The 19,830-nt window shown below is 40.8% G+C and overlaps 1 protein-coding gene across 2 annotated transcripts in view; it reads right to left on the bottom strand.

The window, feature by feature from the left end:
* Positions 1-17,705, bottom strand: part of phf2 (PHD finger protein 2) — a 32,060-nt gene extending 14,355 nt beyond the window's left edge. For both annotated transcript variants that reach the window (XM_056437691.1, XM_056437692.1), the window contains exons 1-9: positions 17,073-17,705; positions 7,299-7,384; positions 6,952-7,066; positions 6,431-6,591; positions 4,732-4,873; positions 4,433-4,619; positions 3,685-3,847; positions 2,073-2,160; positions 1,723-1,829 (exon numbers count right to left, since the gene is read on the bottom strand). In XM_056437691.1, the coding sequence (XP_056293666.1) occupies positions 1,723-1,829; positions 2,073-2,160; positions 3,685-3,847; positions 4,433-4,619; positions 4,732-4,873; positions 6,431-6,591; positions 6,952-7,066; positions 7,299-7,384; positions 17,073-17,170 (1,147 nt within the window). In that variant the 5' untranslated portion in view covers positions 17,171-17,705. The remainder of the gene's footprint in view (positions 1-1,722; positions 1,830-2,072; positions 2,161-3,684; positions 3,848-4,432; positions 4,620-4,731; positions 4,874-6,430; positions 6,592-6,951; positions 7,067-7,298; positions 7,385-17,072) is intronic.
* Between the last annotated feature and the right edge of the window lie 2,125 nt (positions 17,706-19,830).

The following is a 19,830-nucleotide window of genomic DNA, read 5'->3' as shown; positions in this document are numbered from 1 at the left end:
GTACACGCTCATAGCACCCCGAGAGATTCACGAGATGTAACCAAACGAGCTGACGAAGAGACGCCAAGTGAAGTTGTTCTGTCAGAGCACTCAAACAAACACAGGGACATGAACAAGTTGTTGAGCTACACAATCAACATCTCTCTGCTCACTCACTCACTCTGGACTGTGCATCAGCTCTATTACTAAAATATCATATGAGAATACAATAAGTTAGTTTTCCTGTGTGAAATAAAGCTTATTTAAAGGAATACACAGGATACTATACAATATACTTCTTTTATAAAGTGTACACTATGTATGTGGTTTTTGTATGTTTTGTGAAAAATGTTGCCAACAACACTGCAGTTCCTCAAACAGCTGGTTGAGTTTGGCTCCAAAAGAGAGTCAATCCTCATAGATCTCCATGTTAAAATGGCAAACTTTCAGGCAGAAATAAACATGTTTTCAACCTGGTACAAAAAACGGTCAGTTAATCTTTATATAGTTCACCTGTTTAAGCTTAAAGTTGTTCATAGTTTAGGGCTTGGCTGCTCTGAGCGACAGGTGGGTGCAGTCACATGCTAGCGGCTGGCATGCTTACTTGCACTAACAGAGCGTCCAAACCTGTGCTCCAGGTTTAAAACAATTAAATGATTATATTATTCGACATATCTCTTTGTAATGTAAATGTCCATTTGTAATGTACTCCGAATTAATATCTCAGTTAAAATGAATTACGTATGCCCCTTTCAAATGAAGCTAGCTCTGGGTGACCCCAAACCCGGAGCCTTAAGTGTGTCGCATGTTCATTTACGCACATTTATGTATGCACTTACTGATACACTCCAGGCCTTTTTGACATTTTATTTGAAAGCTGTATACTAACACTAGTCCAATAGGATTGCAGTGCTGAAAATATAAGTGTATACCCTGCACTTTACCACTGCTTCGATGACAAGCTAAACGCTAGCTAGCCATGTCCTAAAATGACTATTGATTACGCTTACTGGTGAGACTGCAATTGAGGGGGGGGGGGGGGATATCTAGTGGCTTAATGTTACCAATTATACCTTTAATTTTACTAATTTAATTGTAACCTTTGGCAAAGACTCACCAGTCAGAAATGTTTGTGAAATTATGTAAATTCAGCTGTCACGCAGATGTGGATTTCCTCTTTAATTTCAGTTTAAAAGCACCAAACACCTAATTAGCTCCATCAACCGAAGTGGATTAATGACAGAAAACCGGAAATTACTCACAACATCATAATCCACTGCGCTGAATGAGCTGACCTCGAAGTCAGCCCTCGAAGAGGAAATAACGTTATATTGTGGGCGAGTGTGCATCGCACACAATAGCAATCTGGCTCTCACACGCACGCACATGCACAGTGAACGGTGGAAACATAAACAGATTGGCCCGAGCCAGCTGAGGGGAGTTTAAACACAGGCTTGTAATGGAGCAAGTGATTCTAGCTGGGCCAAACCGTTTGAAGCTAATCATCTGTGAACTCGGCGATTTCACCGATTTAATGACTGAAATAATATAAAGAGCATCCAGCTCCTCATCTGCGCAGCAGACACGCAGCCATACTTCTGACAGTGTTTGTGCTTTCTCTGCCGTCACGCATTCTTCTGTGGCAGCGCGAGTTAAATGAGGATTTACGTTTACATTGAAATACCACAAAAAAAATAAAAATCATTAACAAAAGAATCCACAAATACATCTGACTAAGTTTACCTTTGAATCGTTCGAGGAGATGTCGTCCCACGTACCAGCACGCCGTCTCGAAGTTGGCGAAGGGAGTGAGAGTTCTGACCTTTAGCCGCTTCTCGATTTCATACGCTCTGAGGGGGAATACACCGAGATGTTTCAGCTAAACATTGTCGCGAGGTAGCAACATGTTTACTGCAACAAACTATGCAATTCACGAGGTATTTTCCAAACGTGGAGAATTCGTAAACAGATGGATGGAATCTGGAGCTAAAAACACAAGTCCTGAACGGAGAATCCATTTCATAGAATGAAATAAAAAGAGAGATATATAAAAACATAGCATAAAAGACGTGCGTTATGACAGGTGTCCAAACCTCATCTGCATCTCCACACTTAGGTTGTGGATGAAGTGTCCCGAGAACGCCAGGCAGTCGACCGGCGTCAGTATTGCATTAATCCAACCTGAGGAGCCAATCACATTTCAACAACCACAATTAAATTAAACCCAATGACTGTAAACAATAGAGATATATACATTAATGCAATATCGCCCTTACCCAACATACAGTATGTACCAACGTTTATTATGTAACACTGTTACACTATTCTTATCATTGATTTTATACTTTAAACACACTGCATTCTTTTCTTAAACTTCCCCTGAATTGAAGATATGGCAGTGTATAACATGATGTTAATAATAATTATAATTATTATAACAGTAATATTAATCATTATAATAATAATAACAACAACACTTATTATCACTTGAAAATAAATAAAAAGCCCCCAAAAAGTTTTAAAGTACTTTCAAGTTTAAGTAATTTTAAGTAAAAAATTAAGGGAATAAATTAAATTGACAAAAAACTGAAAAGATTAAGAATTCAGATTGCCGAATACGTTCCTCTTCCTTTTAATTCATTCTCAAAAACTTTTCCCAGATGAGCTAAAACTCCAGAGGCTTTATCTCGAGCGAACATGTTTCAACCGGTGGCCAAAAGCGGGGCAACCAACATTATAGAAAAGTTCTTTCTCTGGAGTTTTTGATGGATTCATTGATTTATTACGTGTCCCGGAACCACAAGGGAACACATGGTGATAAACAGGAGGGGACAGCGGTCGTCAGAGATTCCACAGCCTTTATATTGGGGGAGCTTTTCCTTTAATATCCCTGGCTGTGTTGGACCAATGAGGATGGAGCTGTGAATAAACGAGCAGCACTTCTTTAAGGTGACGATGTTCTGTTACGTGACGTACTTTAATTATTCAGATGCTTCAATTCCCATTTGTTTGCGTAATTTCTTGCTTTTGTCTATTATCTATCTAGAAAACATCTCATCTGATTTTTACAACGTAAAGTATATTACTACTTTGACATAACATTTAATGGAATGTGATGAATAATTATATCCATATCTCCAACAAAAGAAAAAAAACCTGCATGTCATTTTCATTTTGTTTCATATGATTAATTGTGAAAATACAACATCTACAAATTAGACAAGAGAAGTAAAGTATTTGAATCTCTTTTAAAGTAAAAAATTATCACTTTTATATCTCTGTACTGTTTTTAATGAATTACTTTGTGTCAAAATATAGTGAATACATTTCCAAAGTGGAGTCTTTAGAATAATTATAGTGCATGAGCAACAGTCTAAAACGAAAGATATCCATTTACAGTGGTTTACAAAAACTGAAAGGAAAGCTGGATTTTTATTTGCTTCCAAACGACTTCAATGATGATCCAATTCTGAGAAATCAGCTATTTTGTTAAGAGCTAAACATTCTCTCAAATCCAATGGACATATTGTAAATGTTTTCTCTGCCATTTTGTACACACATACCACACTATGTTTGGACTCTTTGGGATCTCTCCACTACAATTGCAAACCGTTCCGATTGGTCAGTTATAACGGACGCGGGGTTGCGGTGGCAGTATCGTCTACATTACTGGGTGTTCTCCCACGGTCGCGGTGCAGCTCTGACCTGATGGGATGAACAGAGTCTGGCCTTGCTTCAGACTGCATTTGTAACACTTGTCGACCTGGTCGGCGAAGAACATCTCGCTGTGATTGGACGATGACCTCCAGCGCTCGTACAGAGACAGGTTGGCGGAGGTGGGCTTGATGAGGAAGAAGATCTTCTCCCCCTGCAAACACAAACACCGTCACGTTATCTGGCACAATCATCAGCATCCTCATCCTCGTCAGCATCATCAACATCGTTGTATGAGATGGAGTTGAATTAATTCCAAATACTGATAATCTTGTGTATCGCGATATTTTGTCGCGTGATAATGTATCGATTATCAAACACTGTGTTGATTTTTATTGAATTGTAAAAAACAGACAAAAACATTTACTTAATTTGTTTACCTAAAGTGCTCTTTTTCTATTTTATTTTACTGGTGGACAATTATTCATTCCTTCGTTCAGATTGCATAAAAAGTGCATGCTCTGATGTTGGATGCTACAGGGACAGTGATAAAGGCAAACTGTTCTGATTGCATAAAAAAGTAAGACCTTTCGTAACTCAGATTTCATGCATATGGTGGTGTATTCTTTTCACTTTGACAGTTATCGGAAATTATTTTTCATTTTTATTGCAATTTATGCAATATCACGATATATAGAATCGTAAACAGTAAACGTTTCATATCGCCAGATCCCTGCCAACACACAGCCCTCCTATAAACTAATATTTCTGATCACATCCAACCATAAGTGTCACAGACCTTCAGGACGTGGTACCAGACGGAGGCGCCGCCGCACTCAATGTGGAAGTCTGTGTAGCTGTCTTTGACACAGATGAGACAGTATTTGGTGACCTTTGGCTTCCCGAGCAGAGCATCGTCGGGCCAGTAGTTTCCCACCCAAGACAACCGCCGCACGATCTGCGGACTCTCCACTATCGAGTTCATCCTGTCGCAGAAAAACACAACTAGTCAATCAGTACCGGGGGGGGGGTTCAGAGTGCCGTCTTCACACGGCAAAATCTGACTCTGTTTCAAATGTCCCCACCAGAGAGCCTTACCTTGCGTCAGAGAACTCCAGGTTGATGACGTTTAACACTTTCTTTCTGTTCGTGCTGTAGTAATAGTCGACAAACTCCTTGAGCTTCATCTTGCTGTCTGATTGTCTGGTGACGTCAACGACGTCCACGCCGACGTCGGGACCTGGAGACAGGGACGGAGGGACTCTGTAAAACAAGCTGGAGGAACAGTAACCGCCTACAAGCTAAACAGGAAGCTGGTGAACAACATATGTCTGCAGCAGCAGTGTGCTATTGATGTGTAACAAGTGATCTCATCACTGAGCACCAGTGACCAAAGAAAATATAGGACAGATGCGCCCCCTACTGATAAGCAAGTAGTATAGTGCAGTGTTTGTCTTGTTTATTTCCCTTCTTTCAAATATATAGAATACTTTTATAGTAAGAAAGAGTAAAACACTAAGCATATATAATGAAGAAACTACTCAATTAAAAGTTGGTGTTCCCTCTTCAATTTTGCATGCTTTTATTTTGAAAGTACTGACTAAAATAACTTTGACCTGCTTTGTAAATGAAGATATTCATAACAATAGTAGTATAGGAGCATTAGTTGTGTATTTATAGCAGTAATAGTTATACTGGAGTAGTAGTAAAGTAAAGTGGTAAAAGTCGTTAATACATAATACGGCACCTACGACTGTGAGGACAGCAGTAATTGTAGTAGATGTACTAGTACAGTGCGAGCAGTCCAACGGTTGCAGCAACAGTAGTGGTAGTGGTAGTGCAATAGTAGTCTACAGCACTCGCAGTGACCACAGTAGTACTAGCTCCAGTTTTGCTGGTCAAGTAATTACTTAATTAGAAGTGGCAGCAATAGTAGTAGAAGTAGAATGATAAACCGTATTGGTAGTTTTCCCAGTATCAGTAGTGTTGTTAGTAGAAGTATTAGTAGTAGTAGTAGTAGTAGTAGTACTAGTAGTTATGGTGTTACTCATACCACTAATTCCTGTAATAATAATAGTAACAGTTCCGGTGGCAATAGTAGTAGCAGTGATAATATAGTTAACCCTGTGATCCCCACAACCAGCTGGCAGGTTGGAAAAGCATGTTGTTGTTTTGTTTTTTTAAAGACCAAAAATGTAACACAGCCAGAAACTATCGTCGAATTTTCTAATTTCAAATGCTCCATTAATGTATCATTTATGACGAAACTCTTCATTCTGTAAAAGTAACCAAATATAAGCTTAAAATCGTGATATATTAGTAAAGTGTCTCGCTAAATTTGTTGTTGTTGAAATAATAAAAATGCAGGCTGTTTACACCGAGCAGAGAGATTGTAAGTACAGGTTGTATAATGGGATTTATTGTTATTTTTTCTGTTTTTATGTGTTATTGTGTTTTAGAGACTTTTAGGTCTACTTCTAGCCATGTTGGTGCTGCTTCCATAGATGGTGCAGGACAGGAATACAAGGCCACAGTGAGTAAAAAGACAAAATAAAGTAGCACTAGCACAGCAATAGTGTAAATATTATAGCTGGTTATTGCAGTACCAGATGCAGGATAAACAGTAGTGCACCAGCAGCAGCAGTAGTAATAGTATGAGCACTAGTAGTAGTTATAGTGCAGTAGTGGTAGTACTGCAGTAGTAGCAGTGTCAAAAGCATTGATGTTAAAGCCTCGTAGCATTGACAGTTGTAATGGCAGTGGGAGTTGTGGTAACCGTGGTCACCGCGGTCCTTACCGACATAGTTCTCCACATCACTGATGTAGAAGGTGGGAGCGGGCAGGGACATGCCCAGGCCGTCCTTCTTCTGCACCAGGATTGGCTCGTTGAAGCCGCCCTCCTCCAGGTAGTCCATGGTCAGCTGACTGCCGCTCAGCTTCACCACCACATCGTCCGCGCTGGAACCCACGCAGAGGGAGTGTGTTAAGGGGTTTCACCAGTGGAACCAATGCAATGGGCTGATTACAGAGCCAGCAACTGAAGGCAGAACTTTAAACGTTATTAGACAGTGCCCCCTAGTGGGGTTAATGCAAGGAACAATATCGACAAGAGGCCAAACTATCATGACGAATCATTTCATGAGGTTATAATTGGATCCATGAAAAGGCGATCCCAGATAATTATGTCAGACTATTTCAATTGTTATACAGGGTTTACCAGATGATCTCACAAGAGTTCAGCATGTGTTAAAAGTCGGAAAGTTCATAGAGGAGTACAAAAACAGCGGGGGTGTCTTCATGCGTCTGCAGTGTCTTTACCTGGGAAAGGTCCTGCTGCGCAGCTCCTTTATGAACACCTGACTGCCGTTCTGAACAGCCTTGATGTCAGTGCTTTGCCCCGTGTCATGTTTGCTCCAGTTCTTTTTCTTTTTCACTGAGGAGCACAAAAACACTTTGAACACTTAGAACGCAACACGACACAGATCGAAAAAAAAGGACAGATAATTGTGTTTCAAACTCAGACAAAAAAAATTCATGTTATACCGTACTTAAAACGGTTTGATGTGTGCTTAGAGTTTTATATCATGTGAAGTGCTCACTTTGCCACGGCAGGTGTTTCGCATCTGTCATCATTGAGAAGAAACAACATTTAATTTGCTACTTACGTGTGGTTTTGCCTTGGGTCTTCTCGCAGTTTGGGCAGTGATATATGTCGATATTTGGAGCGTCATCTTCATCCACCTCAACACAGCTGAAACAACACAAGAAACCTTTTTTATTGTCGAGGAATGTGACCCTAAAGGACCCCTATTTTTCCCGAAGCATGTGGACGTTTGTTCTCTCTCTCAACTCCCCTGCAGTATAAACGAGAAGTACCGCCTCCCCAGTTCCCACCCATGCTTCTCTAAGACGGCATCACTTTAGCATTTTATCCTTTTAGACATCTGTGTGAAATTGATGAAAATTGGGCATATGAATGTTTGAGTTATGGCCAAAGTCGACATGTAACTGTGACCGTTGACCCTTACAATTCCAATCAGTTCCTCCTTCAATATGAGTGATTGTTTGCGCCAAATGTGAATATGGTTCACTCAAAGCTAGTTAAAGGTGTCGCAAGAACCCGATTGAGGTCGCAGTGATCTTTGACCTAAAAAATCAGTACAGGTGGAGGTTTGTGCCAAATTTAAAGAAATTACCTGGTGCTTTCATGAGTGTGGATGGACTGAAGCAAATAACGGCACAAACACTCAATACCTCTCAATAACGGTAGAAGGAATAATACAAATAAAGTTTGATTTAAAGAGATTTATAAATTAGTTGAGTTCCATCAGTGACACCATGTATGCTTTTACTTCTGTCACAAATATACAGTTATCACTGCATTATTGCAAACTCACCATTAGTTTATGCTCTATTCATTTTGTGAAACGACTTAGGTTCAACTGTCATGGAAAGTGCTAATGTCTCTAAAGAGTCTCACCTGATACCACCAACACATTACAAAAGATAGAGTTCCAGCTCTTTAAAAAAAAAAATACAACAGAGTATCTGTATAGAACTGATATGTTCAGTGAGGTGACATGATCAAAAATAAGTGGTGGTTAGGGAGAGAAAACACACAATGGCCTGAAGCAACTTTAAAGGACACATGCTCATTTTCCCGTTTGTACTTGTACTTGGGGTTTCTACTCGAAAAGGTTTTCATACTTTAATGTTCAACAAAACACTATTTCTCTCTTACTGTCTATTTAAATATACATATATATATATATATATATAATATATAAAAATGTATATTCTGTCTGAAACACTTATATATATATATAAACAATATATATAAATGTATATTCTGTCTGAAACACTTCGGTTTAGCGACCTGTCTCTTTAAGACCCCCCTTACTGGAGAAAAAAAAGCCCAGTTTGCTCTTATTGGTCAGCATGTTCCGCTCCTCTGCATCAGACTCGAGCTTTGTTTATACAGAGTGCAAACTAAGCTTCATTGTGTGAGTCAACTGAACAGGGTATCGTGGCACTTCTACCGGCGACTGAATAGTTGTGACATCACAACCTCGAGGAAGTCCCGGCGGCTCGTTTAAAGGTTTCTGAATACGGGCTGTGTGGACGTGCATACTTCCGCATTATGTATGGCTCGTTAGATCGGCTTCACAATAAAACACAATACAAACAGGGACATGGGAAATCTCCCTTTCTACACTTCGCCTGGCTAATTTCAAGCGTTCTTAATTTGTACTAAAATGTAAAATGGACTACGAAACCACACAGTCCTTTAAAATGAGTCACGGTGCACAGCAGCATTGGGTCCTCGTCTGCAGTACAGCAAAGGAGGACAGGACAGCACCTCCGCCCCCCAGTCGACTTCAAACGCCCCTCTTCCCTGCAGAAGCATGCTAGATTTGAACACTGTGGCTAACGGCTGCTGGGAGAGGAAGTGTCGGTTGAATTGGCGCGAGTTTTTTTTCTTCATAAAAGCTCTTTTAAAAAAAGAAGAAAGAAATAGAAACCTGCACGAGAGATATAAACTGAGGCGAACACGGGACCGGTCTAGTCGATTAGTTTGAAATGATGACGGTGAATGCACCGCTCTATCCAAACAGCAGCTGTCGCGGCCTTTTTTTCCCTCTTTTTTTTTTGCACAAGCAAATTCCACCCATTTGGAGCCGCTGCTCTCAACCTTAAATGAGCTGGGAGTTTCCCCCACAATCTTCCTTCACGTACCCCCCCCCCCCTCCTTGTGAACTGCACAGCTTTACTACGACCGCCTCCTCGCTTTCACCGTGTGGAAACACACGAGTGGGCGGGGCGTGTGTGGACATCGTGGCAATGCCTTTTTCTGATCCTTGACGTGGCCCTGAGGACAACTCCTACCATTCTCACTAAAAATGAAGCGTACATAAAAATAAAAAAAGATGTTAAGACTCTTTCACTTACAGCGTTTTGTGATATAAAAGAGTCCGTTGAGAGTTTAGAGAGGTGTGGTCACGTCAATGTTTCTGCTAAGTAGGAGGGTAAAGTGCACGGTACTTGGTTGGGGCATGTTCTTTTTTTTTCTCCAACTAAGGAGTAAGTTTGAATTTCAGTAACACTGAGAACGATATAAACATCTCTCCATGACGACAGTAAAGCATGGCAGAGCTCCAGACTAATTGTGCTGTCAAGTTTCGGGTTTGAGACGAAACGCACATCAACTTCTCCACATTGCTGCTGCTGCTGAGTTGGTTTCAGAATGGATTTCATAAGTGTAGGACGTATTTTTAAACCAGATCTGAACCACATCGGAGTTCTTTCATCACTTCGTGAGCTCCGCTGCATCATCCTTGAACTCTTCAGAAACTGACTTTGACCTTTTAACTTCCTCTGTGGGGAAATTACTTCTCCTCTGTAGAGACTGATTAAATGTCATACGATACGATTCGGCATACTTTTTATGTGATAATACATAGCGTATGTTAATCACTGTTATAATGTTGTTAAATTTCTACACGTGTGGGGATTATCATACACTCTGAGGCGCTGTGCTGTAGTAGTAAAAACAGTCCATATACACTGTGCAGTGAATACAGTTCGACAATGCTATTTAAAGGGGCACACTAGTATGTAAAAAATGATTGTATAATATCTTCTGGGGAGTCGGAGAATGTACACTGATGAAGATGTCATGATGATGTCATCGTGGTTTTCTCAGTATGGGTTGTGTACATTCGATTGTGTACCAAACTAAATTCGAAAGATTTTTCTGTTTAGGCATGAAACAAAGAAAATACACAAATTTGATGCATTATGGGAAGTGTCGTTTTCAGTTGTTTTGGAGCTTGGTCCATACTAAAGGTCTCTCTCTCTCTCTCTCTCTCTCAAAGTGTAATGCTGTGTTCATACCAAAAGCGACGCGAAAAATCGCGTCACTTTCGGTGTGAACACAGCATGACACTAAGATATATGAGTAGCCCTTTAATAGATTTACTGCCGTATATGCTGCTCAGTAAGTACTAAAGGTCAGGCTACATCACATACTGCAGGTCTGATCATAACATGCTGTAGAAGGTGAAATCAAAGGCCTTCATCAAACTGAGATAGACACCCGAAACAGTAATACATCATAATTATTATTATTATAATAATCATAATTATTTTAATTCTAATAATAATATATTGAACTATGGAGCCTTCATTGCCACTGTTAAATTCCTCTTTCTCTGTCAAATGGATCAAATACTTTCACTTCATTCTTGCTTGAAATTTAAATTCTTCATTAAAGCATTGAGGAAATAATGCTCAATTTGATTCAGAGTTAAGTTTTTGCCTTTTGGTCAGACTGATCACAAATAAATGCTATACAAAATGTAAAAAAATTGTTGAACAAATGATAAAGTCCATATAATACCAACTACAAACCATCAATACCATGATACCATCCATTAACATCAGACAAGTGTCCCACTTGCACCCTTCAGGAAAATTATAACCGTCCTTTGAGTATACGTTGTGCTTTTACTCAAAACCACAAGCATGTCAAATCAAATTCAAGCTGATGCAAAACCAAAACACTGGACAGCGGTGTGATATGCCCACTAGACATCTACTACTTGATTGGCATATGTCTGAGTACAATTGAACACCATACAGGTCAATAGTATGTCATTACATTTGCTCGGGTATGTGACTACGAGATACAAGGTGAGGTTTATGTGACCCAAGGCATCGGTTGGCTAGTATGTATTAGCCGTGCTAGCTTTTAAATAAGGAAAGAAACAAACAACACAACTGTCCGATAACAAGCTCATGTTTGTCCAACAACCTCAGGCGTCTCCTGCAAACACTATCATCGTCTTGCGCAAACACTATAATCGAGTTTAAAAGCTACATGTAGCAATCCCTTTAGTGCAGTTCAACCATAAGAGAATTGTGGCACTTGTGAACCACACTCACTGCTAGTGAGAGTCGCGCGCGAGCCGAGAAGGATTGTTGACGGGGGAGGGGGGGGGGGGAGTGAAACTCGATGGCTCTGGGTTAGATGTCTCAATGTATAAAAGAGGCGTGTCCGTCAGTTTTATTTTTTCTTACCAAGCTATAGTGATTTGCAGGCAGTCTTGCGGGCCAGAGTTAAACTCAAACGGGCCGCATGCGGCCCGCGGGCCGCTAGTTGAATAGGCCTGGTCTACAAGGTAACAGTGCAGTTGAATCCATGTCGTCATGCTCTACTGTATGTCAAAAGTGAATGATCTCATGAATGACATGCTTTTTAAAAATGAGTCGTCTCTGTAGAGAGAAGCCAGATAGGAGCGCTAGCTAGTCGCTAGCTAATTCATTCGTTAGCTTGCAAATGTTTGTAAAATCAATGCCGTTTGAGGCACACCGGGTAATGTTAGCCATTATGCACACACACGGCAATTAACATGAAACAAGCTATATCGTCAGGTAAATGTCACTAAGTTGTCTAAACAAGAAATACATTATTCCCACTTGTCATTAGCTTGTATATTATGGATTAAGTATTGTAAATCGCAGAATGATTGGCCCGGTGAATGAATCCCTATTGTAACTCTTCCTACTGCAGACAGAAGCCATATGTTAGTGGGGGTAAGTTGTTTTTTTAGTCCGGTGTGAGAGGGCTCTGTGCAAGAATAGGATCAATATTATCATGACAGCCGATATGTACAATACATAGCTGACCTGATGTCCCATACGCCTTGGAGATCACCCGGATCATTTCTCTTATGGCTTGTTACTTAAAGCTGAAGGAATGACTGTTTTAAGGATGAAGATAGACAGTAGCTCCAATGGAAATATGTTAACAGCGTTTCCACTTTTTCTTGAAAGACTTATCCATAAATACCCTCAGCTCAACCAATGACATTTAATTTACCCCCATTTTATTGGTGTAGCAGGAGAAATCGAACTAGTCTCCAAATATATCCATACATCTCAAAACCCCTGCAAATGAAGATAGTAACCTGACACCACTAAGCTGGAACCATTAACACTTCACACTATCAATACAGGAGCTGAATAACAGCCAGAACCCAAACACTGCGAAACAGCTAATCGACTGACAGTCAGGCAGTGTGGACTTCTAGTCAAGACAAGACAGATTCATCAGTGCTTTTAAAAAACAGGAACAGATATGAAAGGAACATATAGTAGTTGCCTTAAATGGACTGTTTGTATTTTCATTGTGTGTTTCTAGTATCTATCTATTAATCTCCAAGATAGTCTACACAGGTGAGTCACAGAGCTGCAGGCTATTGTGTTTCCATTATGACTGATGCTGATGCAATTAGGGTCCTTTTGATGTTTATTGGTGTATTCTTTTTGTTTAAAGGCCGAACAGAGTTTTTTTTTTTTTTTACGTGTTTATAGCAAGCTCTAAAAATGTAGCTTTTGTGGAACAAAAACCTTCACATATTCAAGCTACTGTCTGATATCATAGATTAATCTGGAAGAAACTTTTTCACAATATGTTAATCTGGAAGATGGTTTTAAAGGTGCTAAATTCTAAATGAAGAGCAAGCCTCTGTGCGGCTCTCAACATGGTGACTGTTGACGGCCGTTAGCAGCTAGCAGTGCTAAAAGTGAAAACTACATCACGGTGCTCACAGAGCTAGCAGCGTTAACCTGAGAGGGGAAATGCAGGACAGACACTTTCGCAACGTCGCTCTGGGTTTTCACTGGGACTCACATACTCACGCACACTCGGCCTGACCGGGCGACGTAGACAAAGCACAGAGAAGCAATTTATCAGTCGTTTTGTAGCTCCTATATGCAACGTAGCGGTTAATGCTGGTTATAATTTGCCATCCTATTTTACAGTTTCTCCCTTAACACACCGTTTCTTGATCAGCGGTTCTGTTCTGTGCTTTCAGAGATACGGTGAAGTCTTAATGTCCTGCCATTGGACACTTCCTGTGGTTCCCTATTTCCAGTGAACTACCAGAAGGCTTTTATTTTGAAGCAGCTGCGGGAAGCGTTGACTTATTTTCTGCCTGACAGCTCACTTACTCTTTGACAATTGTTTCTCAACTTAAGATACTACACCTGTCTCCTGTGCACTGTTACCCTGCGGTTACAGTCAGTGGAATTAAATCAAGCTAAGCAGCAATAAGCACTATTCTATAATAAGACTGTGTGTGTTAAAAATGTTGCTCATAGTAATAAAACCGCAGAGAATAAGCGGTTTTTGCTCATTATTTTGTTTTTACTGCCTCTGCGTCACACACAGAGGCAAAGAAGACATCCCAATGGAGCTCCTGGTGACCAAAACACAGATAAAAGAAATGTGAATATCGGAAAATCCATTTGTCTGTTGGCCAGAAACACAACGTCAGTGGGAGGATAATCTTGCTCCGTGTCTGCTGGAGGTGTGAATGCGCCACACTTGGCTAACAGGTTAACCTCTGCTACTTTAAACGGGAGTTCCTCTCGAGAGGAGAGCAAAGAGAATAGGGTAAGTAAACCGTGCCTCCAGCACAGCTGAGACCTGCGGTCACCGGGGAGACTTTACAGTGAAGTGTGAATTGTAAAATGTGTTCATCACCTAATTAGCAGAGCTTTGCTCGCGGCTAAACCTGCTGTCTGAGTCCTGTTAAGTTACGGCTTAAGAAAACTCATAATTTATTGATTTAGTTCCTTCAAAATAAACACTTTTAAGTGTCTAAATCACCTTATTGTGAAGAACCAATTGGACAATGTGTTCATCACTGGATTATCATAACTTTGTTTGCAGCTATTCTTCAATAAAACACGTCTACTAATACCGCAGGGAGGAAGAACACGCAGCAAAATATAACGGACCTTTATTGTGAAGAATTTAGAGGAAATAAAATGTGTCCATCCGCTCCTTTGACCACGATCACCATCCGATCAGGCAGGTGGCCTTGAAGTGTCAACAGGACACACCCACGCACAGACACGTGTTCTAATCTGGTGCATCGGATCACAGGAGAGGAGCGCATCCCCGGCATAGCGGAGTGTTCACTCAAGGCAGAAATGTGCAGTAAAAACAAATCTTTGTGGTTTTTGGAGCCGTTAAGAGTTTGAACTATTTCCTGATAAACAACACATGGGCAAAAAAAAGAGTCTCTCTTGAACACGGTCGTGACTCAACCGCGGTCGAAAACAAGATTATTCCTAAATAACACCTTAGGGGTTGTGGAAAATTGTCTTTTTTGCTATCCAGTTTTGATGGAGCTGGTCTAGCAGTCAATCCCCCCGCTGTGTGACTTTGTGAAGCTTAACACGCCTCGTTGAGCAAAAAGAAACTGATACCAGTCTTCTTATCTATGACAGCAATAAGCTGGTTCTCCAAAATGTGACTTGTACCTCCTTCTGGCTACATAAGTACCGCATGCTCACAACCAAATACCGTGTATATTATATCTTGTTATATTTCCACAGCACACAAACTACCCGCTCGATATTTTCTAGAACTTGACAATGTTATTACCAGTTATTACCTCCTCTTGCCACGTGCACATGTCAGATAACGGTCGACAATGAAGTGCCACCCTCACCCTGTAGCAGATGTAGTATCTTCATTACATCCTCTAATCTCATCATAGAGGTACATAGAATATTTGTTTTTTTCACTCTTAAATATACACAGCTATTATAGAGATGTATTTGTTTAACTATAATCATTTGTAATTTGAGTTACATGACTTAGTCCATCCATTATTTTTAACCGCTTATCGCCAGGCGATCACAGCGACAATCATTCACGCTGATATTCACACCGACGGGCAAATAACCGAACAATGAACTGAATTAAATATGAATTAATTCATCAATTAACCGCTGCATGTTTTTGGAGAGCGGGAGGAAGCCAGAGAACCCAGAGGGGACCCCATGCTGACCCGAGGAGAACATGCAAACTCCACACGGCGGGGTCTGTCCAGCCCAGAAAAAAATGGACCAACTGGGGGCCCTTCATGCTGTCCACAGTGCTAACCACCACACCACCTTGCAGCCCAACAGGACTATTCATGTAACCCTTAATAAAGGTCACGCACAGGATCCTGAATGACTGACCTAGAAGAAGAAGCGGAGTGAGAGAGATCCATCTTAACACACTTTCATGAACAAAACACAGGTGTTGGCGACGTGTCAGGGAGACATAAGCCTTCTACTTGAACTGATAGCATGTCCTACTGGATATTATAAATGATACATTCAGCAGCATTAAGCGGATGTTATGGTCTCGATTTGAAGAAGGGAATTTTCCTAATTATGCTGGTATGTTTGATTTTATGCTGACGCGTGACTGGAGGTCATGCCCCCACCCCCAGCATTTTAATTCGCTTTAACACATTAGACCAGTACGGCCCGAGCGGAGCACGAAAGGGTTAACGTTCAGGCGCGTAAATACTGTTCGCTGCTCTGAACGTTCAGCGAACGAGAAGAGAAGGAAAAAAAACACGATTAACAAAACGACCCCCCCCCCCCCCCCCCCCCACACACACACACACACACATTAAAAAAAGACAAGCAGAGTGCAGCCGAACAGCGTGAAACATGACAAACACAAAGACCGAGAGCAGGAACAGACATGTGCAGCGACACAACCGCGACGGCGGGAGGGAAGCGGAGCACGGCGAGAACACGGAGTCGGCCGAGATCATTGCAGCTTATGCTCGGCGGGGAAAGTGACGATGCGTCCCCCCGTTTAAATCGCAGCGAAACACAAATAGCAACATGCTGAAGCTCAAAATGCAGAAAAAGCTTTAGAGAATGTGAATATGTGTGAATATGTGTTTCCCCAACACCCCCCTCTCTCGCCCGCCGAAGCTTAAAGGGCATCCAGGACGGGCTATTGTCAGCCATAGCTGCCGCCCGGAACGAAGGCTTGGACGGGGGGCTGAGCTCAGACTCGGGTCGTGATTTCCAGCCGCGCTTTGATAAATAAAATAAAAACACTCGGCGAAAGCCCGGAGAATGTTTGGAATGTGACATTTTACATACAATAGTGGAGGTAATGTCGGCCCTGAAAGCGGTTATGGAGGGAATAAAACGGGAGACAAAACAAGCGGCGAGTCCGTCGAGGCTTCCCCCTGCTGCCTCTGCCGCCCGCTGCAGCGGGAGAGGATTAGTTCGCGGCTATGCGGGGACGTTGAATACCCGCTAAATGCAATTAATGGACGAAGCCCGCACCGACATCCCTCAATAAACTAGCGGAACTTTTAGAAAAGAGGAATACGTTTCGTGTTATTCTCCAAAAAATGTCACAACCCCGGTCGGCTATGTTTTAACTCCGCCTTCTTCTTCTTCTTCTCCGAGCGGCCTCTCTTCAGATGTAGACGGGAGACCGAGAGCCACAAAGCTGTCAAACGCGCCGAGACCTCGCCATTTTTGTTTGTTTAAAACAAATGCAAACCGCCACACACACAAAAAATCCGCCGCCGCCAACGCGGCGAGCGATCCCGTCTTACCTGCCGTGGAACCAGTCCTTGCAGGCGTCGCACTCGATCATAAACTGGGTCACGTCGTAAGGTAATCTGCAGATGCAATATACTGGTACAGTCGCCATGTTCAATTCACAACTACGTCGGGATGGACTGGGGGGCTGCAGGAGGAACAGCGTCCTGCAAACAATATGATCCAATATGATCTTCCCCAAGAAAAAAAAAAGCCAGGGGCAGACCCGCCGGACACATGAAGCCTAAGCGCACATCTCCATCACACCACGGCCGTGTGGTGGGAACGATGGAGGCTCGTCGTATTAGCAGGCTTTCCTGAAATGCATTATTATTATTATTACTATGTGCATGCCCCCTGGTGACTGCTCGGCACCGAGGCGGTCACATTAAGGAGCCAAGAGATGCTGTAGCGGCGATGTCGGGGCGAGATAAATAAATAATACAAACAGAAATGTGAAAGTTACGTCAGGGAACAGGTTTAAATGAACAAATCAGATGAATGAATGTCCGGATCAATCAACACTGCGGATTGTTTTTTTTATTTTTTCGGAGGGTTTTATTTCCTCTCAGCAGCCTTTCTTCAAACAAACGATGGAGAAATAAATAGCATTTATTACACTGAATAGATATTTTTAAAATGTTACATTCGGATGTCAGATAATTGGAGATTATTTTACGATTACGTAATTGAGGTTAAGTAAAACATATTTAATCCAATTAAATACCGATGTTTAAAAAATGCAATAATAATGATACTAATGATATATTATTATACTACATATATAATAAGACATATATAATACATACTACTTATAATATAACTATATTTATATATTATATATAATTATATATACAGTATATAATAATATGTATGTGTGTGTAAAACACGTTTTATTCATTCTTATTGTAATGTTTACTTTTCTATTTAAATATACTTTTTCCATCTTTGTGAGGCTGCGACACTTGAATCACAATAAAGGCTTATTTTATTGAGTATATATTAGGTTTTATATCACAAAACAAATAAAGACATTATGCTATTACAAAAGCTTTTTTTCCGCCATTTTTGTCAAATATAACATAAAATATAAAATGTAATTTCTTGTGTGACTTTTTGGGGGGATGGGGTCTTAGTTAGCAATGAGGAAACAGGTCATTTATCAGTATTGTTTATACATTTAAGGGTTATCCATTACATACACATTATACATGTTTTGTATGTATGTTTAAAATATCCAAATGTTCAATGTGGTTTTAAGTACTCCGCTAGTCTCAAATATCTTTGGTTGGTGGGGTCCTGGTCCTGGCAGCAGCCCTTTATAGGTGGGGTGTTAGAAATGATCAATACACTATTAGTATTGCAATATTATCTTTTGTGATTCCGCATCGATTCTCAATAAACACACATTCTAATTTATTATATCTTTAAAAATATATACATATACAGTCTGTGTACATACACTCGCCGGCCAATTTATTAGGTACACCATGCTAGAACCAGACGAGATCCCCTTCAGAATTGTCTTAATTCTTGGTAGCATAGATTCAACAAGGTGTTGGAAACATTCCTCAGAGGTTTTGGTCCACATTGACATGATAGCATCATGCAGTTGCTGCAGATTTGTTTTCTGCACATCCGTGATGCGAATCTCCCATTTCACCCCATCCCATTTGCACAAAGGCGCTCTATTGGATCGAGATCTGGTGACTGTGGAGGCCGTTGAAGTAGAGTGAACTCATTGTCATGTTCAAGAAACCAGTTTGAGAAGATTTGAGCTTTGTGACATGATGCATTACCCTGCTGGAAGTAGCCACCAGAAGACGGGTACACTGGTCATACGGCACCCGGTGTGGTCTTCAAGCTTCCACGTATTGTGCGTTCAGAGATAGTATTCTGCATACCTCGGTTGTAACAACTGTTATTTGAGTTACTGTTGCCTTTTCATCATCTCCAACCACTCTGCCCATTCTCCTCTGACATCAGTTAAATCCCCTTTCTTCCCCATTCTGATGTTCGATTTGAACTTCAGCAAGTCGTCTTCACCATGTCTAGATGCCTAAATGCAATAAGTTGCTGCCATGTGATTTGCCGATTAGCTATTTGTGAAAATATGCAATTAAACAGTTGTGCTTAATAAAGTGGCCGGTAAGTATATATGTTACACTGTCTACATTTTATATTTATTTAATTTGATTATTTTGACATACATACAATCTGTATTTGTCAAACAGTGTTGTGTTCAAAGTTTCCTTAAATTAGATTCTCTAAAACTTTATCTCACATTACATTGAATCTCAACACTTGAATCATTAGATTCAAAGAAATCTTCCGACTATTCTCTAAATGTCTGTTTGAGAAGTGGTCCGGCAGCAGGAGATCTACGTGTCTGTATGTGGAAGGATGGTTTAAGTACTGCTGCAGGTCAAAGGTCACCCACACATGTCACTTTAGAGTTTTGACAACTCTTCTAATGTGGTTGAAAGCTCTGAAAAAAGAAAGTTGGGTTTGTTTTATACATTTTTGAGTATGTATTCTATCTTCTGTCTGAAATGGTTCAAATCAGAGGATCAGTTTTCCACAAGGAAAAATAAAATAAAACCCTTACAAGCCATCATTTTGTAATGTGGCCTCTTTTGCATTTGGAGCAGATTTACTCACTCTTAAAAAATTAATGCATCGACTTGAATATGCAAAGTGAAGTCAGCGAGCAGGGGGGTTGAAATATGAATGCCTGCATGCTGTTACTGTGTGATGAGGGATAAATAAACA

The sequence above is a fragment of the Pseudoliparis swirei genome, chromosome 18, assembly GCF_029220125.1.
Source record: "Pseudoliparis swirei isolate HS2019 ecotype Mariana Trench chromosome 18, NWPU_hadal_v1, whole genome shotgun sequence".
Classification (NCBI taxonomy): Eukaryota; Metazoa; Chordata; class Actinopteri; order Perciformes; family Liparidae; genus Pseudoliparis; species Pseudoliparis swirei.
Note: the sequence above shows the minus strand (reverse complement) of the source record. Positions and strands in the feature narration are given on the sequence as shown.